A 27,990-nucleotide genomic window follows, 5' to 3' on the forward strand; every position below is an offset into this window, starting at 1 on the left:
GGGTTCTTCCTCACCAACTTTCCCACACGTGGGAAAATGCAGCCCGCCCCAGGAAGATGCAGATCGACTGAGCATGCACCAGGTGATGTCAATCCGAAGAGATCGAAACTTACCCGGCCACGCCTACAGAGACGCCCCTATCACACCCTTATCCCGCCCACTGCCCTCCCCCTTCCAGTACCAATGCATAAAAGTCTGCCACTGGCAGGAGCCGGCATGACTTCTTCGGCCCCCCACATTCGTGGACTGGAGAACATCACCCGAGAGCGCCAGCGCGACTTCCCTGGCCCCCCACACCTGAGGACCAGAGAACCTCGCCTGAGAGTGTGTGCATATTTGCAATAAAAGACTGCCACTTTCTTACGTACTTTGGCCTCATGTTTAATTACTTAGCTCTCCTAAATTAAGTTACATTAAATTAAATTAAAACACCACCTACCTGCACCATTCACATTCAAGGAAAAAAGTTCGAGGGCCTGGTAGATACTGGGGCTGATGTTTCTGTTATTTCCCCTAGTTTATGGTCTTCCTCGTGGGTTAAACATCCCACCAACATGGGACTAGTATATGTTGGAAAAGCCGAGGAAGTTTATGAGAGCATATTTATCTTGCCTTGCACTGACCCTGGTGGTCAAAAGGGTACAACTCAGCCTTATATCACTCCAGTCCTCATTAATCTTTGGGGTAGAGATTTACTGGCACAATGGGGGGCTGAAATTAATATTCCACATAATTCGTATAGTGCTCCCAGTCAGCATATGATGGAAACCATGAGGTTTGTTCCTGGACTCCGTCTCGATCCAAAACATGAAGGGATTACTAAACCCCTCCCAGTTACTGTAAAATAAAACCGGGTGGATTTAGGTTATCCTGCTGCCTCGCCTCCTTATCCTATGCCTTTACACTGGAAATCTGACACACCCATTTGGATTCAGCAGTGGCCGCTCTCTAAAGAAAAACTGGAGGCTTTAACTCGCTTGGTTTCTTTTTTTTTTGTTGTTGTTTTTTTTTTTTTTTTTTTGAGACGGAGTCTCGCTCTGTCACCCAGGCTGGAGTGCAGTGGCCGGATCTCTGCTCACTGCAAGCTCCGCCTCCCGGGTTCACGCCATTCTCCTGCCTCAGCCTCCCGAGTAGCTGGGACTACAGGCGCCCATCACCTCGCCCGGCTAGTTTTTTGTACTTTTTAGTAGAGACGGGGTTTCACCGTGTTAGCCAGGATGGTCTCGATCTCCTGACCTTGTGATCCGCCCGTCTCGGCCTCCCAAAGTGCTAGGATTACAGGCTTGAGCCACCGCGCCCGGCCAACTCGCTTGGTTTCTGAACAATTACAACTTGGAAATGTGGAACCTTCTCTTTCCCCCTGGAATTCCCCTGTTTCTAGTAAAAAAGAAATCAGGCAAGTGGCAGATGGTAACCAATTTAAGGGCCATTAACGCTGTAATTAAACCTATGGGGGCCATCCAACCAGGCAGGCCTGCCCCTGCTTTAATACCTAAACATTGGCCTCTCATAGTTCTCGATCTTAAAGATTTTTTTCATATTCCTTTACATAAATTGGACTGTGAAAAATTTGCTTTTACTGTACCATCTATCAATAGTCAGGAGGCTGCAGCTCGTTATCAATGGAGAGTACTTACTCAGAGAATGCTGAATAGCCCTACAGTCTGCCAACTTTATGTTGGGCAAGTGCTTTCACCAGTTCGAGCCCAATTTCCCCAGGCCTATATTCTTCATTATATTGATGATATTTTACTTGCTGCCCCCACTGATAAAGAAGTAATTGACTGTTATCAAAGCTTGAGCCTCCATGTTACAGAGGCTGATTACACATCGCTCAGGATAAAATTCAACAGACCACTCCTGTTCAATACTTAGGAATGGTGGTCGATAAACAATGTATTCAACCTCAAAAAGTTCAAATTAGGAGAGATTCTTTGAAAACTTTAACGACTTCCAAAAACTTTTGGGTAACATTAATTATTGAAGACCTACTTCAGGTATTCCAACCTATGCGCTGTCTAAATTGTTTTCTATGCTGTGGGGAGATTCCAATCTCTGTAATCCCAGGACTTTGACCCCTGAGGCTTCACTAGAACTGGAATTCATAGAGGAAAGAATCCAGACCGCCCAGTTATCTAGAGTACAGCCGTCTCAGCCTATTCAGCCTCTGGTTTTCACTTCATTACACTCTCCTACTGGACTAGTAGTTCAACATAATGATTTAGGGGAGTGGTGTTTTCTTCCTCATTCTGTGTCAAAACTTTGTCTGTTTATCTAGACCACATGGCCACTGTAATTGGAGAAGCTCGGTGTAGAATACTTAAAATTTCCAGATTTGATCTGAATTTAACTGTAGTTCCTTTAAATCGGCTCAAAGTTCAAGCCGCCTTTCAACATTCCATACTGTGGCAAATTCACTTGGCTGATTTTATTGGCGTTATTGATAATCATTATCCAAAGAACAAATTGTTTGATTTTATAAAAATGACGTCTTAACCAAAGATCAGCCCACTGCTGAGGCCGTTACAGTGTTCATTGACAGCTCCAGTCATGGCAATGCTGGTTATGTGGGTCCTGCAGATAAGCTTATTTCTACCCTTTATACCTCTGCTTAAAAGGCAGAGTTAATTGCTGTCATTATTGCCTTACAGGATTTCCCTAATCCTTTAAATATTGTCTCTGATTCTGCTTATGTTGTACATACCACTAAAAATATAGAAACTGCTACTATCAAACATATTGATAATTCTGAACTGGCTTCTTTATCTTCAAGGTTACAACAGGCGGTTCGCCAACGTAGACACCCTTTCTATATTATGCATATTAGATCTCATACCACTCTACCAGGACCCATGTCTGCCGGTAACCATAAAGTCGAGTGTTTGGTCTCTTTTGCAACCCAAGAAGCTCAGGAGTTTCATAATCTCACTCATGACAATGCTGCTGGATTAAAAGATACATTTGCTCTTACCTGGAAACAGGCTAAGCTTATTGTTCACAGCTGTCCTCAGTGCCAAGTTTTTGTACTTCCAAATCAGGAACCTGGCGTTAATCCCAGAGGCCTAAGTCCTAATGATTTATGGCAAATGGATGTGACCCATGTTATCTCCTTTGGCAGACTGTCACATGTGCATGTCTCTGTAGATACCTTCTCAGGTTTTATCTGGGCTACCTGCCAAACAGGGGAAGGCATGGCCCATGTTTAAAAAAAATCTGTATTCTTGCTTTGCAATTATGGGGCTTCCATATCAAATAAATACAAAGTCACTGGATATGTTAGTAAGGCTTTTGATTTATTTATGCAACAGCGGGGAATTTCCCATATTACTGGAATCCCTTACAGCCCTCAGGGACAGGCTGTGGTGGAACGGGCCAATCGCACTTTAAAAACCCGATTGTCCAAACAGTCTGAACAACAAAAGCATAATTTAACTACCCCCCATTCCCAAATACATTTGGCATTATTTACTTTAAATTTTTTAAATGTTCCTAGAGATAATAATCTAACTGCAGCCGAACACCATTATAAAGGCAAAAAATTCTCCCTAAATGAAGGCAAGAAAGTGTTATGGAAAAACTCCCAAACCAATACCTGAGAACCTGGCACAATTATAATGTGGGGGAGAGGATATGCTTGTTTCACCGGGAGATCACCAATCCCCTCTCTGGATACCCACTGGGAGACTCAAGCTTCATGTGAGTACTGACGATGAAAACCACAGGGAAAAGACATTCACATCACAAACCGCCCTCAGATGTGGTGAGATCTGTGCCAACTCCTTAGAAGCTGGCACACCAAATCACATAGGTCTAATTCAATCCCCCCTAATGAAAATGGAGACCCATGTAACTAATCCCACTTCTGATTAACTTTCTTTTTCTCCTTACAAACCTAAAAATCTCACCATTTCTATTAGCCTGAAAATAACATGCCTCTGTTCTTCTCTTCCTCCTTCAGCACTCAATCTCACCTACAATAGGTTTTATTTAATGATTCTCCTCCTTTTACTTTCTGTCTCACCAGTTTCCTCTCACGCTGATTTACCTGCTGCACAAAATTATTCTTGTTGGGATTATGTGCCTTTTCCTCCACTTATTCGACCTCTCACCTCGACCTGCTGATCTGCCTGGGAAGAAAGAGACAGCCCGCTGCATTGCAGGCTGCTGGCCAGATCCCACAACACATAAACACACAAAAAAACAGCTAAGCTAATTAAAAGAGAAACCAGGAAAAAAAACACAAAAAAAAATTATGAAAAGAGAACAAAAGCACTTTTAATATTCCTTTTATCACATTCAATGTAGTAACAGAGACTCAGTCACTTCTTACCCTACTTCATTTCCCCACTCCCCATCCCATCCATGAAAAGGGAAGAGGGTGATCCACAACTAATGAGTTAAGTCACTGTCCTCTGGCTGAAGACGGATTGCAAAGGGAAGCTCGTCTCTGACACCATAATTATAAAATGCACCACACTTAGACACAGGAGTCTTGTAACCCTGATTCTCATCTGCATAATTTAATTTTACATTAATTACATTGTAAAGAGAGGAAGCAACACATCATCACTTCATCATCACATCCAATCAACTCACCACTCATCTGCACCCAGGGTTCCCCTTCATCTTCATCACTGCTTCCCTCCCTCATTCTGTACACAGCTCTCATTCTCACCTTCTCTGAAACTAGAATAGACTGGCATGGTGGCACATGCCATGGTGGCACATGCCTGTCATCTGACTCCGTGAGAGGCTAATGTGGGGATCACTTGAGGCCACAAATTTGAGGCTGCTGTGTGCCATTGCACTCCAGACTGGGCCCCAGAGTGACACCTGTCTCTTAAAAAAAAAGTTTGGAGTCAGAGACATATTGACTCACAAGTGTAACTTCAAATGCATTACAAAATCAGATACAAAATATCTCCCCTAGTTTGTTTCCTTTTCTAGAATTTGCCAGATACCAGGGCACATTAATGAATGACTTTCATATATGGTTTTTCTGATCAGGTTTACAAAGAGCTAAACGTTCATCCAGGCCGGGCGCGGTGGCTCAAGCCTGTAATCCCAGCACTTTGGGAGGCCGAGACGGGCGGATCACGAGGTCAGGAGATCGAGACCATCCTGGCTAACACGGTGAAACCCCGTCTCTACTAAAAATACAAAAAAAAAAAAAAAAACTAGCCGGGCGAGGTGGCGGGCGCCTGTAGTCCCAGCTACTCGGGAGGCTGAGGCAGGAGAATGGTGGGAACCCGGGAGGCGGAGCTTGCAGTGAGCTGAGATGCAGCCACTGCACTCCAGCCTGGGTGACAGAGCCAGACTCTGTCTCAAAAAAAATAAATAAATAAATAAACGTTCATCCAGATGTGGTCTCTGAACAATCCCTGCTGCCCAACATCACTGACAGCACGGGACCCTCACCCCGTCTCCATCCATGTCTGGTGTGAGCCCTTTCCAGGACCATGCCCCGCGGAGCCTCTTCACAAGCTCATTCACTAGGTTATAGGAGATGGAATTTAAGTGAAGATGACAAGGACTGAGAAAAGGCATGGGTGAGTGCAAGCAAACGTGTAAGGCAGGACGCTTCAGACTCACAGAAGACTGGCTACTACAATACCTGACATTTCAGAAAGGAAAGAGACAGCAGAATCCACCGAGGAATATCACTCACCTGAGCAAGAGCCACCCCTGGATCCTTTTCTTTGCTCTTCTTGGTGGCTTCCTCACATGAGTCTTTGGAAATCAATCCTGTTTGTAAAAAAATACGAGATTTAAGTTTTAGAAATCACTCAATCCTTTCCTGTGACAAAACTCACACAGGGGAGACCTCACCCGGGAGAAAGATGGTCCTCTGCTGCCCACTGCACCAGAGGTCATGCAGAGATAAGAAAGTGGCACAGGAGGACATACAAGGGTAATTTTGACCCGTTTCCAGATCTTGCTCCCTCCTGGAAAAGTCCACACACACACGCTGCAGCAGGACACAGATCTTCAGGGCACAGATCTGGCCCTAACCAAACCCCACACAGAGCACAGTCCCCTCACCTCCCTGTGGATCACAGGCTGATCTCAGCTCTCAACATGGAGGAAACTGCCTTGACGGTCAATGCTGGAGACAGATGAGAATCACCTGTGTCATTGTAGGTATTGTTGAGGGTGGGTCCCATACTGTGAAAATAACAATCTCTGATAAAACAGCATAAAAGATGTATTTGCAAAACGTCTGAGAACCCTAATGTGAAGCCAAGTTTGAGTTCCACTCAGAGGGCGCCAGCCCAGCACAGCCCCACCTTCTGGCTCTGCTCTCTGCTTAGAGACTTGTTCTCACCAGGATCCAGTGAACAGCGAAGGAACAAAAAGAATCACACAGAACAGGCAACATGGACCAGAGGTGGGGGTGAAGGTGGAGCTGTCATGACAAATGGGGGGCTGTGGGAGATCACAAAGTTTTCCATAGAGAAAGTGATGTCAGAATAAAGACTTGGGGAAGAAACGCTGCTTGTCACTTGCAGCTGAGTGCCCAGAGTCCTAGGCAGAGGGACAGCACAGGTGAAGGCCCTGAGATGGGAGAAACCTCAGCCCCAGAAAAAGGAAAGAGGCCTGCATGGCTGGAGCAGAGAAAGCAAGAAGGACGCATGCAGGAGGTGAGGTCAGAGGGGTCCTGGGAGCACAGATCCATAGGGATGAGGTCTTGAAACATTTTTCCCCCACACCTCAAAAGAATTTTGGAAATGATGTATTTTCTCACTCCTTTTATGTATACATGCAACTTTCTCTTTACAGTATAAATTACAACACTTACAAACAATGTAATTTATCCCCCATACTTAAAATACATGCTGTCAAGTTTGGCTAAACTTCCAGAAGTAAACTGTCACCCTCATCTGAGACACGTAGGACAGTAAGAGAATTTGTCTGGGGGTTTAGGAAGTCACTTATGGACACGTGAAGGTGGAGATGCCTGTTTCATGTCCTTACAGAGAGCTCAGTAGACAACTGGACACAGGATTGTAGAGCTCAGGGGAGAGGCCTGCAGGGGACATGGGTAGGTGGGTTAAAGCTGTGAGATAAGGAAAAGCAGTGGGTGTGGACAGAGACAAGAGTAAGTTCAAGATGATTTGAGTCTAATCCCCTGTTTTATCCATTCTGGTATTTGTGATTTTTACATTTTTGGACGACAGGAATCTATTTAAAATTCAAATTACACCTGAGCAGGACCCTCTCCTGCAGGAAATACCACACACTATTTGGCGAAGTATTTCAGGGGTCAGTGTCACTCTGAGCTTTTCTGCTCTTATTCCTCACCTGAACATTACAGGTTGAGTCACTGTTGTTCTGAGCAGGAGATATTTCACCAAGTTATCCTGAGAAGCTCTGAGTTGTGTTGGAAAGAGGTGTGGCTGATTCTCATGTGATGGCCTGGAAGTGCCAATAGACTGTGTTGGTCTTCCTTCTCTAGAAAATTCCAGGATGGGCCGGGCATGGTGGCTCACCCCTGTAATCCCAGCACTTTGGGAGGCTGAAGTGGGTAGATCACTTGAGCCCAGGAGTTTGAAATCAACCTGGGAAACATGGTGAAACCCTGTCTCTACCAAAAGCACAAAAAATTAGCCGTGTTTTGTGGTATGCATCTGTGGTCTCAGCTATTTGGGAGGCTGAGTGGGGTAGATCACTGCGCCTGGGAGGTGGATGTTGCAATGAGGCAAGATAATGTCACTGCACTCAAGCATAGGTGACAGAGTGACACTCTTGTCTCAAAAAAAGGAAAAAAAAATCCAGGACCATGTTATACACCTGAGCAAATGAAATGTCTCTTTCTATGTCTAAAGTTCTGATGGCATGAATCTAAACATGTAATTATTTTCCTAGAAAAATGATGGTAATACGTTGAAACTAAACACAATTGTGAACACATAGCTACAGGTGTTTAAAACACCGAAAGAGAGGCAGCGGTACAAATCAGATCTGAGCAAATGTTTTCTTCATGAACACAAGGGCTCTGCTGGAAAAAGGTTCCAAGTCAATCCAGCCCATCCTTCAACATCTGCAAAGAATATTATGGACCAGAGGAGCTTGAGGGGAACTTTTACTTAGAAGCTCACAGCTCACGATTTAATCAGATGACATAAAGAAAGAAAATGGAATAATAGGTTACCTGAACTAAATTTTGACGTTAGCATAAAGAAAAAGTTCCTTGATATTTTTATTAGGTACACACTAAAACAACCTAAAATCACTTATCAGGTACTAGAAAATGTTTCCAATATATGATACACACTAGAAAGCATGCAGTCCTCAATGCAAATGGAACACAATAAATTTCAGAGAAAAACTATATATGCAGTCCTCAATGCAAACGGAACACAATACATTTCAGAGAAAAACTATTATAGTAGGTTAAATATATACATATCTATATATAAATTTGGGGTCAAAGAAGAAAATTTTGAACACATGTTATATTTGGAAAACAATGATGTGAGCTCATAAGATTCTACCAAAGCTTATTTGAGAAGTTTTTTATTTTAGATGGAATCTCACTCAGTTGCCCAGTTGGAGTGCGGTTGCATGCTCTTGGCTCACTGTAACCTCCCCCTCCCGAATTCAAGCCATTCTCCTGCCTCAGCCTCCAGAGTAGCTTTACACTCACTCACTCACCAACGAACCAAGCTAATTTCTATATTTTAGTCGAGACGAGGATTCACCATGTTAGCCAGGCTGTTCTCAAATACCTGACCTCAAGTGATCCGCCCGCCATGGCCTCCCAAAATGCTGGGATTACAGGCATGAGCCACAGCACCTGGCCTATTTTTCTTTTTTTCATTAAGAAACAAGCCGGGCGTGGTGGCTTATGCCTGCAATCCCAACACTTTGGGAGGCCGATGCAGCTGGATCGCTTCGGCCCTGGAGTTCGAGACCATCTTGGGCAACATGGTGAAAGCTCATCTCTACCAGGAACACAAAATTTTGCCTGCTGCAGTGGCATGAGACTGTGGTCCCAGCAACTTTGGAGGCTGAGGTGGAAGGATCCCTTGAACCCAGGAGGTTGAAGCTGCAGTGAGCTGTGATCCTGTCACCACTCTCCTTCCTGGGCAACAGAATGAGACCCATCTTTAATAGAAGTGAAGAAAAAGGAAACACATGCATCCTGGGTCTGGGGACAGGGGGAATCTAAGGCCAAATAACACGAACCTAGGAGGTCCTGACGATGTGTACCCGTGCGTGGTGTTGAGGCTGCAGTTTGGTTTCACACATTTTACAGACACACGAGACAGCAATCAGTACATATAACACATACATTGGTCCTGTCTGGAAAGGTGTAATAACTGGAATTGGGGAGTTTCTGGGTCACAGGTAGACAACAAATGATCACATTCCTTGAGTCTTTGATCAGCAGCCTTTCACTAAATACACAATTTATATTTCAGAGGGGGAGGAGGAATAGTCACTTATGCCTTAGACTGGCTCAGTGACCTGCATTTTTACATAAACAATAGGACAGGGGAAGCAATCAGACAGACATTTGTCGCAGGTGTGCAGAGGGATGGGTTCTTGCCCACACCTGTGGAGATAAGGTATTAGTTTATATTGCCAGAGTGAAATTCAACAGAACTATTTTAGGGTGGAGATCTTGAGGCTCCCAGTTTGTGAGGGGCGTATGTAGCTTTTTAAAAAAAATCTTTGTAGCTATCTTGTTTAGGAATAAAACAGAAGGCAGGTTTGTCTGATGCAGTTCCCAGACTGACTTTTCCCTTTGGCTTAGTAATTCTGAATTTCCTTTCACAAGCTGTGACAGCCATAATACTGTGACTGGCTGATATTGTTTTATATACTTTTATATGAAAGGTTTCACATAAAATTTATTACTGAACCCAGCCAACCAAGGTGTTCAAAACAGATCCAGAGAGAAAAAATACATTCTCAATAAAACGTCTAACTTTCTAGATAGTGGTGATATTTTCAGCTTGATATAGTAACGTGATTGTGATCTTCAGATGGCATAAAGACGTGTGCCATCTCATATGCAATTCCTTATACACCCAGCTTGGCTCTTCTAAAATGTCTCATTTTACAGTAGTACCTGATCTTACTACCAGTTTTCATCTGAATCCATTGAGGAATAAGAGGATTTTGCTTTTCTTAGCCACGAATCATGTAATCCTGAAAGTCTTGTGAGAAGACATGCCAAGAAGTGGAGTCAAGCACACACCATGATGGTGGACAGAAGAAAGGAGCCAAACCTTTTTTTTTCTTGGAGTTTCACTGATGTTGCTCAGGCTGGAGTCCAGTGGCGCCATCTCAGTTCACTGCAACCTCAGCCTCCCAGGTTCAAGTGATTCTCCTGTCTCAGACCCCAAGTAGCTGGGATAACAGGCAACAGCCACCATGCCCAACTAATTGTTGTATTTTCAGTACAGACAGGGATTCACCATGTTACCCAGGCTGGTCTCAAACTCCTAACTATTGTTTCTGCTGCTAGCTGTCAGTCCTTTTCATTGCAGCATGAACAAGATTTATTTTTGTCTGTAAAACTGATGTAGGCCGGGCGCGGTGGCTCAAGCCTGTAATCCCAGCACTTTGGGAGGCCGAGACGGGCGGATCACGAGGTCAGGAGATCGAGACCATCCTGGCTAACACGGTGAAACCCCGTCTCTATTAAGAAATACAAAAAACTAGCCGGGCGAGGTGGCGGGCGCCTGTAGTCCCAGCTACTCGGGAGGCTGAGGCCGGAGAATGGCGTGAACCCGGGAGGCAGAGCTTGCAGTGAGCTGAGATCCGGCCACTGCACTCCAGCCTGGGCAACAGAGCGAGACTCTGTCTCAAAAAAAAAAAAAAAAAAAAACTGATGTGGATGGTCTGCCTGCTGCTCCATGCATCACTTTCTATGTTGTCTTCTCCCAATTTAAAATGAGTTATCTATTTACAAATTAGTGATTTATTTTGAGCATCATCCCCATACTTTTCATAAAGCATCAATGATTTCATTGTCAGTCTACCTGAACTTCACCATATTCATTTTTTGAGACACTATCTCTCTCAGTTACCTACACTGGAGTACAGTAGCATGATCATCACCCCCTGTAGCTTCAACTTCCCAGACTCAAGCCATCCTCCCGCTGCAGACTCCACAGAAGCTGAACCAGCAGGCATGGGCCAACATGCTCAGCTAATCTTTGTATTTTTGTAGAGAAGGGGGTTCATCATTCTTCCCAGGCTGTTCTTGAATACCAGGGCTCACATGACCCACCTATCTCGGCCTCTGAAAGTGCTGGGATTACAGGCCTGAGCAACTCCATCTGGTCTCATCATAAATTTGATGTTTCTTCTTGTTTCAATTTTGCAGAATTTACATTGCTTTAAGTTTCTTTTCAAACTCGTGTCTTACCCTTCTGAGTGCCTCAAACTAGACCCTGTTCAGATGTTATAACAGATTTGTATCGGTTTATATTGGCGCAAAAAATGTGATATTCATGCACAATTTTCTTATGTTTTTTTCCCTGAATTTCGTGAAGACTCCTTGTACTAGCAAACTGTATTCAAGAGGGTATAAAAAGGATTGTAGATATTCGAGTGCCAATTATTTCTGAGATGCAAGGATGGTTCAACATATTCAAGCAAATCAATGTGATATGCCACTTGAACAGAATGAAAGATGAAAACCACGTCATCTCAATAGATGGAGAAAAAGCAATTCACAAAATTCAACATCTAGTCATCATGGAAATCCTAAACAAAATAGATACAGAAGGAAATTTACTTCAACAATACAAAGACCATCCATGAAATGACCGCAGTGGAAATAACCAATCAAGGAAAAAGGAATACTTTTCCTGTAGGATCTCACATGATGCAAGAATGCTCTCACCCCTTCTATTCAGTAAATACTGGTTGTCCTAGCCAGAGCAATGAAATAGCAAAAGAAATCAAATAAATCCAAATCAGAAAGAAAGAAGCAAAGTTCTATTTGTTTGTAGAAGACATGATCTTCTGTAAAGAAAATCACAAAGTTTCAAGCAAAATACAACTGGAACTAATACACTCAGTGTATTTGCAGAATAAAATAACAGCACCAAAAATTAGTTGAATTTCCATACATTAACAATAAACAATTTAAAAAATTAAAACATTTCCATTTGCTAGAGAATTTAAGGTCAGAAATACTTAGGAATAAACATAAAATTTGAGAAGTTTGTACCTTAAAATCTACAAACATTGATCAGAATGATTAAAAACATGTATAGATATACAACCCTTATTGATTGGAAAAATTAATATTCCTGAATGATTATATAACTGAATGTTATTTAGATTCAACACAATACCCATGAAAATCCCTATAACTTTTTGTTAAAGAAACCAAAAACAAGCCAGGAACGGTGGCTCACGCTTGTAATCTCAGCACTTTGGAAGGTGGAGGCGGGTGGATCATAAGGTTTGATGATCGAGACCATCCTAGCTAACATGGTGAAACCCAGTCTCTAGTAAAAATAAAAAAAATTACCCAAGCATGGTGGCACACAACTTTAGTCCTAGCTACTCTGGAGACTGAGGCAGGAGAATCACTTGAACCTGGGAGGCGGAAGTTCCAGTGAGCTGAGATCAGGCCAATGCACTCCAACCAGGGTGACAGAGCAAGACTCCATCAAAAAAAAAAAAGGAAAAAGACAGACTGAAAAAAGTGGTGCATGTCTCTCGGCCAGGCTGTTCTGTTTTTTTTTTTGTTTTTTTTTGTTTTTTTTTTTTTTTTGACGGAGTCTCGCTCTGTAGCCCAGGCTGGAGTGCAGTGGCCCGATCTCAGCTCACTGCAAGCTCCGCCTCCCGGGTTCACGCCATTCTCCTGCCTCAGCCTCCCGAGTAGCTGGGACTACAGGCGCCCGCCATCTCGCCCGGCTATTTTTTGTATTTCTTAGTAGAGACGGGGTTTCACTGTGTTCGCCAGGATGGTCTCGATCTCCTGACCTCGTGATCCGCCCATCTCGGCCTCCCAAAGTGCTGGGATTACAGGCTTGAGCCACCGCGCCCGGCCTCGGCCAGGCTGTTCTAAAACTCCTGACCTCCAGTGAGCTACCTGTCTTGGCCTCTCAAAGTGCTGGGATTACAGGCAAAAGGTTCCTCTTCAGCATGAGTTTGCTGATGAACCGCAATATATGAATGATGTCTGAAAATTTGCCGCATTTATTACACTTGTAAGATCTCTCTTCATTACGGATTCTCCAAAGATTTGCAATGATTATAGCATTACTGAAAACTTTGTGACAATCATTACATTAGTCAAGTTTCCCTATACCATGGATTACTTGATGGTGAGTAAGTGGTGACTGCCCACTAAAGGCTCTGCCACATTCATTGCACTTGTAAGGTTTCTCTCCAGTATGTTTTGTGTGTGTGTGTTGCCAGGTGTGAATCACTCCCAAAAGTCTTGTCCCAAACCTTACATTTCTATGGTTTCTCTCCAGTATGAATTCTACTATGTCTTTCAAGCTGTGATTTGCAACTGAAAAGTTTGTCACATTCTTCACATTTGTAAGATTTCTCTGCAATATGAAGTCTATGATGACTTGCAAGGTGTGACTGTTGATTAAAATCCATGCCACATTCATTACACTTGTAAGGTTTCTCTCCAGTATGAAGTCTATGACGGTGTGGAAGAAATGACATCTGATTGAAGGTCTTGCCACACTCATTACACTTGTAAAATTTCTTTCCAGTATGAACTCTCTGATGTTGTGCAAGATGTCCTTGTTGATTAAAATCCTTGCCACATTCATTACACTTGTAAGGTTTCACTCCAGTATGAAGTCTATGATGGCATACAAGGGATGATGTGTAACTGAAGGTCTTGCCACACTCATTACACTTGTAAAGTTTCTCTCCAGTATGAACTCTCTGATGTTGTGCAAGATGTCCATGTTGATGGATTAAAACCTGTAAGGTTTCTCTCCAGTATGAATTGCCTTATGAATTACAAGGCCTGAATTTCTAGTGAAAGTCTTGCCACATTCATTACACTTGTAAGGTTTCTCTCCAGTATGAAGCCTACGATGGCTTACAAGGGATGATATCCGATGGAAGGTCTTGCCACACTCAGTACACTTGTAAGGTTTCTCTCCAGTATGAACTCTCTGATGTTGTGCCAGGTGTGAATCACTCTGGAAAGCCTTGTCACAAACCTTACAATAGTATGGTTTCTCTCCAGTATGAATCCTCCTATGTCTTTCCAGGTATGATTTGCGACTGAAAACTTTCTCACATTCTTCACATTTGTAACATTTGTGAGGTTTCTCTCCAGTATGACGTTTATGATGACATGCAAGGTTTGCTTTTATACTAAAAACCTTGCCACATTCATTACATGTGTAAGGTTTCTCTCCAGTGTGAACTCTCTGATGTTGTGCGAGGTGTGAATCCCTCTGGAAAGCCTTGTCACAAACCTTACATTTATATGGTTTCTCTCCAGTATGAATCTTCCTATGTCTTTCAAGGTGTGATTTGCGACTGAAAACTTTGTCACATTCTTCACATTTGTAAGGTTTCTCTCCAGTATGAACTCTACGATGTCCTGCAAGGGTTGATCGTTGATTAAAAAACTTGCCACATTCATTACACTTGTATGGTTTCTCTCCAGTGTGAATTATACTATGTATTGCCAAATATGAATTACATGCAAAAGCCTTGTCACAAATCTTACATTTGTATGGTTTCTCTCCAGTATGAATTCTCCTATGTCTTTCAAGGTGTGATTTGCGACTGAAAACTTTATCGCATTCTTCACATTTGTAAGGTTTCTCTCCAGTATGAAGTCTATGATGGTAGGCAAGGGTTGAGCGTTGATTAAAAAACTTGCCACATTCAATACACTTGTAAGGTTTCTCTCCAGTGTGAATTGTAGTATGTATTACCAGATATGAATTACACACGAAAGCCTTGTCACAAACCTTACATTTGTATGGTTTTTCTCCAGTATGCATCCTCCTATGTCTTTCAAGATACGATTTGTGACTGAAAAGTTTGTCACATTCTTCACATTTGTAAGATTTATCTCCAGTATGAATTCTCCTATGTCTTTCAAGGTGTGATTTGCGACTGAAAACTTTGTCACATTCTTCACATTCATAAGGTTTCTCTCCAGTATGAAGTGCTTTGTGAATGAAGAGGGATGAATTGTGACTGAAGGTCTTGCCACATTCATTACACTTGTAAGGTTTCTCACCAATGTGACATCTACGATGGCATGCAAGGTATCGCTTCTGATTAAAGACCTTCCCACATATATCACATTTATACTGTTTCTCTCCTAAATGGGTTATCTGATGTTTTTTAAAGAGTGAGTTACAATTGAAGGCTTTGCTGCTGTCAACATATTGGAAAGATTTTTCTCTCATGTTTACATTCCGTTTTTTTCTGAGTAATGAAGAATGGAGGGAATTATTCCCATACTTATTAGAAATGTGGATTTTGGGCCTACAAGAAATTCTTTGGGATGTTGAAACTGAGGAAGCATTGTTGATAGACTTCTCAACTTGATTGCCAATTTTCCCTTTGGGCTGAAATATGTGCAGTTCAGGCAGATGTGAATGAAAGCTTGATCCAAGCTGATCTTTAATAGGCTTGTTTCCAGCAAACCTTTGATCACATCGATCTGTACTACCTGTCAACTTTTTCATTTCTGTCATGGGTGCTTCATGGTCATTTGTTTCATCTTCTGGCCACTGAAAAACAAAGTCATGAATATCTGTCGCAATTTCCTGGAAGCAACATTCTCCAATGTGATGACTTGCTTGTCTTTGTAATGTCCCTTTGAGGATCACTTCTGTATTGCCTTGCCCTGTTGATGACAATGTCTTCATCATGCATTTGGAAGAGATATCTGTGAAATATAAACATCAATAGGTTTCCAATTAAGTACAGATGGTATATAATACTGAAATATGTAACTATGACACAAAAAACAATACTTATTTTAAACTTCCCGAACTTGAGCTTCAAAGTTTAGGAACACAAAAGGAGTAAGATTCTTTAATAAATAAAGGACGATTCCATGTACTTCAAATCATTTCTATGGAAGCCATTTCCAATATTATTAACAAAACACTGACAGGGCACAAACATGCATAAGCCTAAAGTAAGAAGTGTTTTTCCACTGACACTCTAAAGTGTATCACACTGTGCAAAAAGCATATCAGTGTCACATCAAAAAAGAAAAACGTACATTCTTCATATTTACAGCATATTTAGTATATACAAATAACTGCTAAAAAACCAGACAATATACTATATTGGTAAATAATTCACAACAAGCTGTTGTAAGGATAGTCAAGATCAATGGAAATTCTGTATTGTCAAACAATCATGGTATTGACAAAATAACAAAAGATTACAAAAATTAGCCAGGTATGGTGGCCCACACCTGTATTCCCAGCTTCTCCGGAGGCTGAGGTACAAGAATCGCGCTAAGCCAAGATGCAAAGGTTGCGGTGAGCCAACATCACACCACTGCACCCCAACCTGGGTGTCAAAGTGAGACTCCATCCCAAAAAGCAAAAAAAGGCAGAGGGTGGTGCCTCATACCTGTAATCCCAGTACTTTGGGAGGCCTAGGCAGGCGGATCACCTCAAGTCAGGAGTTCGACCAGCCTGGCCAACATGACAAAACCCTGTCTCTACTAAAAATACAAAAACTAGCTGGTCATGGTCCCGGGTGCCTGTAATCCTATGTACTTGGGAGGCTGAGACAGGATAATCGCTTGAACTAAAGAGACAAAGATTGTGGTGAGCTGAGATCATGCCACTGCACTCCACCCTGGGCAACAGAGTAAGACTCCATCTCAAAAAAAATAAAATGTTAATACCATATTTTTCTGAATAACTGTTACAAAATTAACTATATCCATGAGTAACAGGCATGTTGTGACTTTTGTTTTTAGTTTTTAGAATTTTTATTTTTTTGAGATGGAGTCTCACTGTCACCCAGCCTGGAGATCTTGGCTTACTGCAACCTCTGCCTCCTGGGTTCAAGTGAGTCTCTTGCCTCAGCCTCCTGAGCACCTGGGATTACAGGCACTTACCACCATGCCCCCTACCTAATTTTTTTTTTTGAGGCAGAGTCTTGCTCTGTCTCCCAGACTGGAGTGCAGTGGCGTGATCTTGGCTCACTGCAAGCTCCGCCTCCCAGGTTCACACCATTCTCCCACCTCAGCCTCCCAAGCAGCCAGGACTACAGATGCCTGCCACCATACCTGGCTAATTTTTTGTATTTTTAGTAGAGATGGGGTTTCACCATGTAAGCGAGGACGGTCTTGATCTCCTGACCCTGTGATCCGCCCACCCTGGCATCCCAAAGTGTTGGGATTACAGGTGTGAGCTACCACACCCAGCCCACTAATTTTTGTATTTTTAGTAGAGATGGGGTTTCACCATGTTGGCCAGGCTGGTCTCAAACTCCTGACCTCAGGTGATTCGCATGTCTTGGCTTCCCAAAGTCCTGGGATTAGAGGCATGAGCCACTGCACCTAATGCCACTTGATGACATTAACGAGTAGAGTGTGTCAGTTATATTGCATACCACATACTGAAAAGTCACTTGTAAAATCATAGAAATCAATTAATCAAATATTGCAACCCATTATAAAACAAGCAAGAAAATAACAAGTAGTTTATACAGGCTGAAGAATTCTAAACAATTCCCTCTTGAGAAAAAAGCCAAAACTTGTACTTACCACCAGTACACAACATAAGACCTGAAATACATGTTAAGATCACTACCTTCTGATATATGAAGTCAAGAAAATACACAGCATTATAAGGAATGAGAATTGACTAATGGCCAGGTGCTGTGACACATACCAGTAATCCCAGAACCTTGGCAGGCTGAGGCAGGTGAATCATGAGGCCAGGAGTTCAAGACCAGCCTGGACAACAAGGTGAAAGCCCATCTCTACTAAAAATACAAAAAAAAATTAGTTGGGCATGGTGGCAGGTGCCTGTAATCCCAGCTACTTGGGAGTCTGAGGCAGGAATCATTTGAACCCGGGAGGTGGAGGTTGCAGTGAGCCAAGATCATGCCACTGTACCCCAGCCTGGATGACAGGATGATATTCCTTCTCAAAAAAATAAAATAAGATAAATATTTTTCAAATCAGCTTCGGTAGATTTGGTATTCTCTAATAGGGTGTTCCTGCAGATGCAGACCTTGAGAGAACTGAGTCATGGGTGTTGATTACTTGTGAATAGGACCAGTGCATTTATAAAGAGACATTAAAGAGCTATTGCCTGTTCCTCTTTCCACCATATTAAAACACAGGAGGAAGATGGCTGGGCTAAACCATGAAGAAGGCTCTCACCAGGAACTAATGTGGCTGGCACCTCACTCTTGAATTTCCCACTTTCCAAATTCATGAGAAATAAATGTCTGTGTCTTAAGCCTCCCAGTGTAAGCTATTTCCCTTTTTGTTTGTTTTTCAGATCCAGTCATGCTCTAACACCCAGGCTGGAGTATAGTGGCACGATTCTGCTACCTCAAGTGATTCTTCCTCTTCAGTCTAGAGTTTCCCTTTGTCACCCAGGCTTGACTGCAGCAGCGTGATCTTGGCTCATTGTAACCTGCATCTCTCAGGTTCAAGTGATTCTCCGGCCTCAGCTGGCCAAGTAGCTGGGATTACAGGTGCACACCACTATGCACAGCTGATTTTTGTAGTTTTAATAGAGACGGGGTTTCACCATGTTGGCCAGGCTTCTCTTGAACCCTTGCTGCAACGTGGAGACTCCTGCTTAACAGGCTTAACAGGTCAGAGGCTCCTGCTTATAAAAAGAAATGACTATGACGTGCTGGAGCTTTTCTGGAGTCCCAACTCTATGTTTCTGTAGGAAAGAAGACATTGCAGATGATCTAGGAAAAGGTTTTATAAATTCCTCCTCTGACTGCCTCCTTCTGAATGCTTGGGGAGTATTGTAATATGTAATATGTGGACATGGAGCTCTCTTCCAAAAACTACTAAATCAAAAGCACAGGAGAAGCAGACAGGAAACTGGATATGTTTAAAGTCTACCGTAAGGTTTTATTTTTGTTTTTGTTTCTTTAAGAGAGTCTTGCTGTATTGCCCAGGCTGGAGTGCAGTGGTGTGTTCTCTGCTCACTGCAACCTTGACCTCCTGGCTTCAAGTGATTTTCTTTCCTCAGCCTTTCTAGGAGCTAGGATTACATGTATGTGCCACGATGACTGGCTAATTTTTGTGTTTTTAGTAGAGATGGCGTTTCTCCATCTTGGCCAGGCTGGTCTCGAACTCCTGACCTGTAGTGATCCACATGCCTCGGCCTCCCAAAGCGCCAGCTTTCCCTAAGCTTTTATGCCTACTTTAGTCCTGGAAACCTCACTGAGGTATCACGAAGAAAGCAGAAGACCTAAACAAACGGGACAGTGAAAGTCCAGATGCTACATCATGAAGCTTTTCATTTCAAAATCAATATGGCTTCCATTTTAGTCAAGCAAGGATGAGGCTCCCAAGAGGCAACAAGAGAAAAGGCAAAGATACACAAGGGCACATCCCCAGCAGGGAAGTTATCCTCACCCAGGGAGACCAGGTTCCTATAATTCTCCAGCATCACGTCTCTGTATAAAGTCCTCTGAGCAGGGTCCAGACATTTCCACTCCTCCTGAGAGAATTCTATGACCACATCCCTGAATGTCAGTAGACCCTGAAATGAAAACACATTTTAAGGAAATGGTTGTGGGAGGAGTTCTTATCTTTACAGAAGATGAGAAGAGGAGAGAGGGGAAAGCATGGATTTAGTTGTAGTGAATGTTCTGACAAATTTGAGTAAGGGATTTCTCACCACATGATGTCTTTATTACACTTTGAGAAGACGTCAAGACACACTCTCAGTATGAATTTCTTATGTTTGTGAAAAACGCAAGAAATAAATAAAAAATCAACATAGGGTTCCTTTTATAGAAATGTTTGAAACTTTTATTGACACACCAAGTGACATTCATTATGTAGGTGAGAGAGCACGACTGATGTCTTTGAAGATGATAACATCCACAGTAAAATTTAGGCCGGGCGCAATGACACATGCCTGTAATCCCAGCACAGAACTGACAATAGTGGCTCCCCAGTGAGGTTGGAAAGAGGGTGGAGGACGTCACCGGGAAAGGAGATGCTGTATGGCCAAGGACCTAAGCTGCAGCTTTGCTTGGGGTGTTACCAAAAAACAAATATATACATCATGTGATGTTTAAATGTAACAACATATATTTAATAATAATTGATGGGGCTGGGCATGGTGGCTCATGCCTGTAACCCCAGCACGCTGTGAGGCTGAAGTAGGCGGATCACCTGAGGTCAGGAGTTCAAGACCAGTGTGGCCAAAATGGTGAAACACTGTCTCTCCTAAACATACAAAAAAATTACCCAGGGGTGATGGCATTTGACTGTAATCCCAGCTACTTGGGAGGCCAAAACAGAAGAATCACTTGAACATGGGAGGCAGAGGTTGCAGTGATCCAAGTTCGTGCCACTGCACTCCAGCCTGGGAAACCAAGAATTTGCCTCAAAAAGAAAAAAAAAAAGCTGGGCGAGGTGGCTCATGCCTGTAATTTCAACACTTTGAGGGGGGTGAAGTGGGTAGATCATGAGGTTAGGAAATTGAGACCATTCTGGCTAACAAGGTGAAATCACATCTCTACTGAAAATACCAAAAAATTATCCTGGCGAGGTGGAACTTGCCTGTATTCCCAGCTAGTCAGGAGGCTGAGGCAGGAGAATTGCTTGAACCAGGAAAGCAGAGGTTGCAGTGAGCTGAGATCGCAACACTGCACTCCAGTAAGACTCCATCTCAAAAAAAAAAAAAAAAAAAAAAACAAAAAAAATTAACCAGGCACGGTGGTACCAAGCTACCTCAGAGGCAGAGGTTGGGGGATGACTTGAGCCTGAGGGTAGAGGTTGCAGTGAGCTAAGATCATGCCACTGCACTCCAGCCTGGACAAGAGTGAGACCTTATCTCAAAAGAAAATAAAATAGAAGAAAACAGAATTACTCAAAGTATGAAAATCTACTTCGTATATATATGTCTGAAAAATAATAAAACCTACACAGACACACAAGAAATTAGATGTTAATAAAAAGGGTTGTCATTTTCCCCAGATTTTCAAAATATATATGTATGTGTCAGTTTATATGTATGTATATATACAGATGTGTGTGTACGTGTATATATATATTTATGTAAAGGTTTTAAAAATATAAAAAGTAGCAATATTTGGCCAAGCACAGTGGCTCAAACCTGTAATCCCAGCATTTTGGGAGGACGAGGCAGGCGGATCGCCTGAGGTAGGGAGTTTGAGACCAGCCTGGCCAGCATGGTGAAACCGCATATCTACTAAAAATACAAAAAAAATTAGCTGGGTATGGTGGCCCACGCCTATAAACCCAGCTACTAGGTTGGTTGAGACAGGAGAATCGCTTCAACCTGCGAGGCAGAGGTTGCAGTAAGTTGAGATCATGCCATTGCACTGCAGCCTGGGCAACAGAACAAGACTCTGTTTCAGAAGAAATAATAATAATAATAATAATAATAATAATAGATGGAATGAGAATATGACTTTATCCTCTAGGATAAAAAAGAAATACTCTACTCCCATATTTGAGAAAAATTGTAACCACTTTTACAAAAAACACTTGTTTCACAAGTCTCTCCACAGTAACACCACAGTCTTTGTGAGTTAAATGTGCTAAGAATGATTTAATGAATCTCCTGCTATTATTTATGTTGATTTCATATTCTTAAAATAATGAAGGAATCATTCATGTATTATTCATGTCTATGTATGAACTTTCTGTTCTAATTAATAAGATTTTTGGAGTCAGAAACACAGTAACTCACTCAATTACCTAAAAATGTAGTATAAAATCAGAGAGAAAAGGTTTTCCCTTATTGGTCTCCTTTTCTAGAATTTACCACGTATTTTGTGCACATTAATAGGTGACTTCCATTGGCAGCTGCTCTAATCCTGGTCCACAGAGAGCTGACAGTGCATCCAGATGTGGCCCCTGAACAATCCCTGCTGCCCAACAGCACTCACACCACGGGACCCTCACCCCGTCTCCATCCATGTCTGGTGTGAGCCCTTCCCAGGCCCATGCCCAGTGCTGCCTCTTCCCAAGTTCATGTCACTGGGTCACGAGAGACGGAATCTAAGTGCGATGAGAGGGACTGAGGGAAGGCATGGGTGAGTGTGAGCAAACCTGTCAGGCAGGACGCTTCAGACTCAGAAGATTCCCAACTCCAAGCCCCAGTGTTTCTGAAAGGAAGGAGACAGAACAATCCACCGAGAATATCATCTCACCTGAGGAAGAGCCATCCCTGACTCCTTTGCTTTCCTCTTCCTCTTCCGGGTTTCTTCCTCATGGACCAAGAGTCTTTAGAATTCAATCTTGAATGTTAAAAATATGTTGTTTATTGCTTACAAACAACACACCCCATCCCTGAAACACAACGCCACATACAAAGGAGACCTCACCCTGAGGAAATACGGTTCCCTCTGCTGCCCACCGCACCAGGAACAAAAAATTCCTACAGGAAAACTCCCCTCCTGGAGAAGCCACCACACACACACACACACACACACACACACACACACACACAGCAGTGGGGAGCTGGGCTGGGATGAGCTCTTCAGGAGATCTCTTCAGGAGATCTCTACCAAAAACGCAAAAGCTTAGCCATGTATGGTGGTGCACGTCTGTGTGTCTGTGGTCCCAGCTACTTAGGAAGCTGAGATAGAAACATAACTTGAGCTCAGGTGTTCGAGACAAGCCTGGCCAGCATGGTGAACCCCTGTCTCTACTAAAAATACAAAAATTGGGTTGGGCGCCATGGCTCATGCCTGTAACACTAGCACTCTGAAAGGCTGAGGTGGGTGGATTACTTGAGGTCAGGAATTCGAGACTAGCCTGGCCAACATGATGAAACGCCGTCTCTACTAAAAATACAAAAAGTAGCCAGGCTTGGTGGGCATCTGTAATCCCAGTTACATGGGAGGCTGAGGTAGGAAAATCACTTGAACCTGAGGAATGGAGTTCTTAGTGAGCCGAGAATGTGCCATTGCACTCCTGCCTGGGTGACAGAGTAAGACTCAAAAATAAAATAAAACAAAATACAAATACAAATACAATTAATTAGCTGGGTGTGTAGGCATACACCTGCAATCTCAGCTACTTGGGAGGCTGAGGCACAAGAATCACTTGAATTCAGGAGACAGAGGTTGTAGTGAGCCAAGATCACAAGACTGCACTCACAGACTGGAGGACAAAGTGAGACTCTGTTTGAAAAATAAAAAAAAATTAAAATAAAATTAAAAAGTGCATTTCTGATGGGATTGACACAGAGATAAGAAAACTTGAGTAATCTGATAGACACTGACGGGCAGAGGGAACTTCAGATGGGGGTGGGAGGGCATGGGAGGCATCTCTGAGCCTAGACCTGAAGGAGAAAGGGACAGTGCCATCTTCATTTAGAAACAGAATAAGAGCAGGGACAGTGAACTGAGACACGAAGGGTTTTGATATCTGGGAAAAGAGAAAAGCAAATGTGACAGGGGCAGAGGGAGTCAGGAGATGAAGGCAAGCTCCCAGGAGGAGGCTGGACACTGGCAGGGGCCCTGGACACAGGGCTGTGGAGCCACAGTGAGGCGTTGGGCTTTTGTCCCGGGGAACACGGGAAGCCGGTGGAGGGTTCCCTGCCAGGGACTGACACGACCTGCTTTAGACGCAGCTGTGATATCCTCATACAAAGGCCTCCGAAGATGCTCTCTGTTTCTGAGGGTATAACTCTGTTTCTTCCATTCTTCTGCTTTTTTTTTTTTTTTTTTTTCATTTTTGGGGTACTGCATCTTATTGAAAATTCTAATTACAACTGGGCACTCCTCTCTCCCAGAAGAAAAGCGACACCCAGACCTGCACTTTATTTTGCCAATGATTTCAGGGGTCAGGATCACTCCTGGTCAACCTCCAGTTGAGCTTTTCTGGTCTAGCCCTTCATCATCAAGTTGCAGGGGGGCTCACTGGGGCTCAGAGTGGGAAACATTTTCACCATGTTACCCTGAGAAGGTCTGAGATGAGTGAGAAGGTGTGCCTGAATTCTTACATGGGGGCCTGGAAAGGCTAATGGGAAGGCTTGGTCTTATCACTCCATTCTTAAAATTAGAGAAGCATCTTTCACATACCTGGGCTAAAGATTCTTTTGAAAGGTTCTGATGAAATTGACTCCCAACATTGAATTCTTCCTTAGAAGAAAATCTCAGTAACATTTATAAAATGCAGAAGTGTTCATCCTGGCTGAGGCAGTGAAATTCCGTCTCTACTAAAAATAGAAAAAATTAGCCAGGCGTGGTGGCGGGCGCCTGTAGTCCCAGCTACTCAGGAGGCTGAGGCAGGAGAATGGTGTGAACCCGGGAGGCAGAGCTTGCAGTGAGCGGAGATTGCTCCACTGCACTCCAGCCTGGGCGACAGAGCAAGACTACATCTCAAAAAAATTAAAAAAAGAAAAAAAAAGAACTAAGACATAAGCAAATTTCTTCAATCAAGAATACGTGGGTGGACAGCTGCCGTGGCTACACCTGTAATTCCAGCACTTTGGGAGGTCAAGGTGGGTGGATTACCTGAGGTCAGGAGTTCGAGACCAGCTTGGCCAACATGGTGAAACCCTGTCTCTACTAAAATACAAAAATTACCCGGACTCTATCCTCGCAACTTATTTAACCTCTTGTTGCTCCTTTGCTCCTTCTCCCCAATCTTTCGATCGTCCTCAACCTCCATAGATTTCCGCCTCTTCTCCCATCTCTTCGCCTCCTCTGCTCTCCCTGTTAAATTCTCTCTTCCCTGTTGTAACCCCGTGGCCCCTCTCTGGCACCCCAGATCCCCAAGTGTCCTCCCTACTGTGGTTCTCCTGCTGTTCTTCCTGCCACCAGCACCACTCTGCTCTGTTTGTCCTGGCTCCAAATCCCTCCTCCTCTTCCTCACTCTGATGAGCCTCCACACCTCTGCCCCTCTCCATACCTTGCTGTCTATCCTTCATTTCTCTGTACATCTAGCTTTTCTCTACATTTCTCCCGTTGCTTTTCTCCTCTTCCTTTCTTATCTTTTCTTTCTCAATTTTGTTGTTTCTTGGGAAATCCCTCACCATCCTCTACTTTGCCATCTGATTTGTGTCTTTCTCATTCTTCTTTTCTGTCTCAGGTCAGTCCCTCTCTCTGTCTCCTGATCCCTTTGGCCCAATCACACGAGGGTTTGGAGTAAGACGCCTGCGTCCGGGAGGAGCACATTTTCCAAGGGCTGGAGCTGGGCAGGCAAGAACACCCCGTGTCACAGGACAGGTCCCGGGTACCTCCCCAACGTGGGCTCAGAGAAAGCGGTGACTGTGGAGGCGACACCTGGGGAGCAGCAGGGCCCAGCATGAGGAGCAGGAAGGTGGGGGGCAACGACACCTTCGGACAAGGGTAGGATCCGCAGGATCGCAGGATGAGGCAGAGACCGTGGCCTCCCAGGGACTGGGGTCGCGGCGCTGTGCTCCAGGGACCGATGAGGGTGAGTCTGGGAGACGCGCAGGGTGGGAATCTACCTCTCGGGGTGAGGACTTTAAAAAGCGCAGTGCGGAAGGAGTCAAAAAACGGTTTTGAGCAGGAAAACTACGCGTCAGGAAGTGTATGCATTGCCCTATAGCAGAAGACCGGTAATGGGACCACCCTCAGGGCGACTTTAAACCAAAAAGAAGCGACTTCCGAATTCCCAGGAGAAGGTCTGCGTTTGCTCTGGGGGAAGGAAGAAGGGGTAGAACTTTCAGGTGTACGGGGACCCCACGTTCCAGGTACAGAAGTGCCGGGACCGGGGAGCGCTGACTTAATACAACACAGAGCAAAACTCACCGCAGCAGCGTGACTTTCACTCCACGTGGTCTGCTTCCTGGGCTGCGTGAATCTGCGCGCGCAGGAAACCAGGCCTGGGTGGAGCCAACGAGGAGGTGGGCGGGGCCTGGGCGAGGTAGGGGCGGGGCCTGGGCGAGGTAGGGGCGGGGCGCAAGGCGGAGAGACCTTGCCCTTTACTATCAGTAGAGTACCGGGCCGCAGAGGGACCCGTGCCTCTCTCAGCCTCTCTCCCAGCGCCTGTTCTCCGGGTTTTGGAGGTGAGAGCGGCCAGGAAGGCTGAAGCGTGATTCCAAAGCCCTGGAATTGTCTGGAAAAAGGATGCAAACTAGAACGTAAAATTCAAAGCCCTGCCTGGTCGAAACTTACATTTTCATGCTGACGGCCCACAGAACAGAATAGAAATCCTCTCCCTTTCTATTCTCCATTTACCTGGGAGGGAGAGTCCACCCTGTGCTCAGCTTCAGACACTTCCCTAGGGCCTTTGCCTGGGGTGCGGGACGGAGTGCTCAGGCCAGGGAGGAGTGAGGTCACCACCTGCTGCTTAAACACAGCAAGAATGTGGGAGCCTGAGATCCCAGCTACTCAGGAAGCAGCGGCGGGAGGATCGCTGAGCCTGGCGGTCTAGGCCAGCCTGGGAGACAAAGTAACATCCCCTCCCGCGGGGCTCCATTCCTCGTCTCTTTTTTTTTTTTTTTTTTTGGAGACGGAGTTTCGCTCTTTTTGCCCAGGCTGGAGTGCAATGGCGCGATCTCAGCTCACTGCAACCTCCATCTCCCGGGTTCGAGCAATTCTCCTGCCTCAGCCTCCCTAGTAATTGGGATTACAGGCGCCTGTCACCATGCCTGGCTAATTTTTTGTATTTTTAGTAGATACGGGGTTTCACCATATTGGCCAGGATTGTCTCGATCTCTTGACCTCGTGATCCCCCTGCCTCAGCCTCCCAAAGTGCTGAGATTACAGGCATAAGCCACCGCACCCGGCTTTTTTTTTTTTTTTTTTTTTTTTACTTTTAAAATAAAATTTTGCTTTTGTGAGATAGGGATACTTTAATTTTGCTTTTGTGAGATAGGGATACATTACTCTTTTCCATGTGAATATCCAGTTAGTTATGCCAGCACATTTGTAATACAGATCTATTACTAAGGAGGGCAGGTGACCTGAAGTTTTTTTTTTTTTTGAGACGGAGTCTCGCTCTGTCGCCCGGGCTGGAGTGCAGTGGCCGGATCTCAGCTCACTGCAAGCTCCGCCTCCCGGGTTTACGCCATTCTCCTGCCTCAGCCTCCCAAGTAACTGGGACTACAGGCGCCCGCCATCTCGCCCGGCTAGTTTTTTGTATTTTTTAGTAGAGACGGGGTTTCACCGTGTTCGCCAGGATGGTCTCGATCTTCTGACCTCGTGATCCACCCGTCTCGGCCTCCCAAAGTGCTGGGATTACAGGCTTGAGCCACCGCGCCCGGCCGACCTGAAGTTGTAAGTTCGAGACCAGCCTGACCAATATGGAGAAACCCCGTCTCTCCTATAAATACAAAAATTAGCCTGGCGTGGTGGCGTGCGCCTATATTCCCAGCTATTCAGGAGTCTGAGGGAAGAGGATCACTTGAGCCCAGGAAATGGAGGTTGCAGTGAGCCAAGATTGCACCATTACACTCCAGCCTGGGCAACAAGAGTGAAACTCCGTCTCAAAAAGAAACAATAAATAATAATAATAATAAATACAGCTGGACACAATGGCTCACGCCTGAGCAAGACTCCGTCTCAAAAAACAAAACAAACAAACAAAAAACAAGCTACCAGTTACACAGTAGGGCGTCCTCAAAAACGAAGGGAACACCTATTCTTTAAGTTTTACTTACATAGGCGCTCAGGTAAAAACTAAGGTATGCCTACCTGCCAGTGGACTGACAGTGTTACAAAACTTATTACTTTGTCAATTTAAGGCTATCCTTGGTCGGTGGGGTGACTCACACCTGTAATCCTGGCACTTTGGAAGGCCGAGGCAGGGGGATCACCTGAGGTCAGGAATTTGAGACCAGTTTTGCCAACATGGTGAAACCCCATCTCTACTGAAAATGCAAC

General features: G+C 44.1%; 2 protein-coding genes across 4 annotated transcripts in view; both read right to left on the reverse strand.

Moving 5' to 3' along the window:
* Positions 1 to 27,990, reverse strand: part of LOC101014050 (zinc finger protein 600) — a 219,897-nt gene that overhangs the window by 28,380 nt on the left and 163,527 nt on the right. The window lies entirely within an intron of this gene.
* LOC101003513 (zinc finger protein 468-like) lies at positions 13,007 to 27,972 on the reverse strand. Of its 3 annotated transcripts, none has more exons than XM_017954596.3 (5): positions 27,861 to 27,972; positions 22,785 to 22,824; positions 22,339 to 22,411; positions 19,562 to 19,688; positions 13,007 to 15,865 (listed from the first exon to the last, which is right to left on the reverse strand). In XM_017954596.3, exons 1-5 carry the CDS (start codon positions 27,970 to 27,972, stop codon positions 13,917 to 13,919), a joined length of 2,301 nt encoding a protein of 766 aa, XP_017810085.1. In that variant the 3' UTR covers positions 13,007 to 13,916. The 3 variants fall into 3 exon arrangements, with proteins under 3 accessions (XP_017810085.1, XP_021789038.1, XP_017810083.1); XM_021933346.2 differs by lacking the exons at positions 22,785 to 22,824; positions 27,861 to 27,972 and adding exons at positions 24,217 to 24,350; positions 25,915 to 26,618 and having other exon boundaries at positions 22,339 to 22,425; XM_017954594.3 differs by lacking the exons at positions 22,785 to 22,824; positions 27,861 to 27,972 and adding an exon at positions 24,217 to 24,436 and having other exon boundaries at positions 22,339 to 22,425.

Source organism: Papio anubis, chromosome 20 (genome assembly GCF_008728515.1).
Source record: "Papio anubis isolate 15944 chromosome 20, Panubis1.0, whole genome shotgun sequence".
NCBI classification, from domain to species: domain Eukaryota; kingdom Metazoa; phylum Chordata; class Mammalia; order Primates; family Cercopithecidae; genus Papio; species Papio anubis.

Bases quoted from the DNA above. Each gene is read 5' to 3' on its own strand.
- LOC101003513 (XM_017954596.3), bottom strand. From the start codon at position 27,972: ATGGGGTTTCACCATGTTGGCAAAACTGGTCTCAAATTCCTGACCTCA. The intron at 22,825-27,860 runs AAGGATAGCCTT...GAGACAGGGGTT, and splicing joins TGTGAGTCACCCCACCGACC to CACCATGCTGGCCAGGCTTG. The intron at 22,412-22,784 runs GTTATGTTTCTA...TGAATTCTAAAG, and splicing joins TCTCGAACACCTGAGCTCAA to ACTCTTGGTCCATGAGGAAG.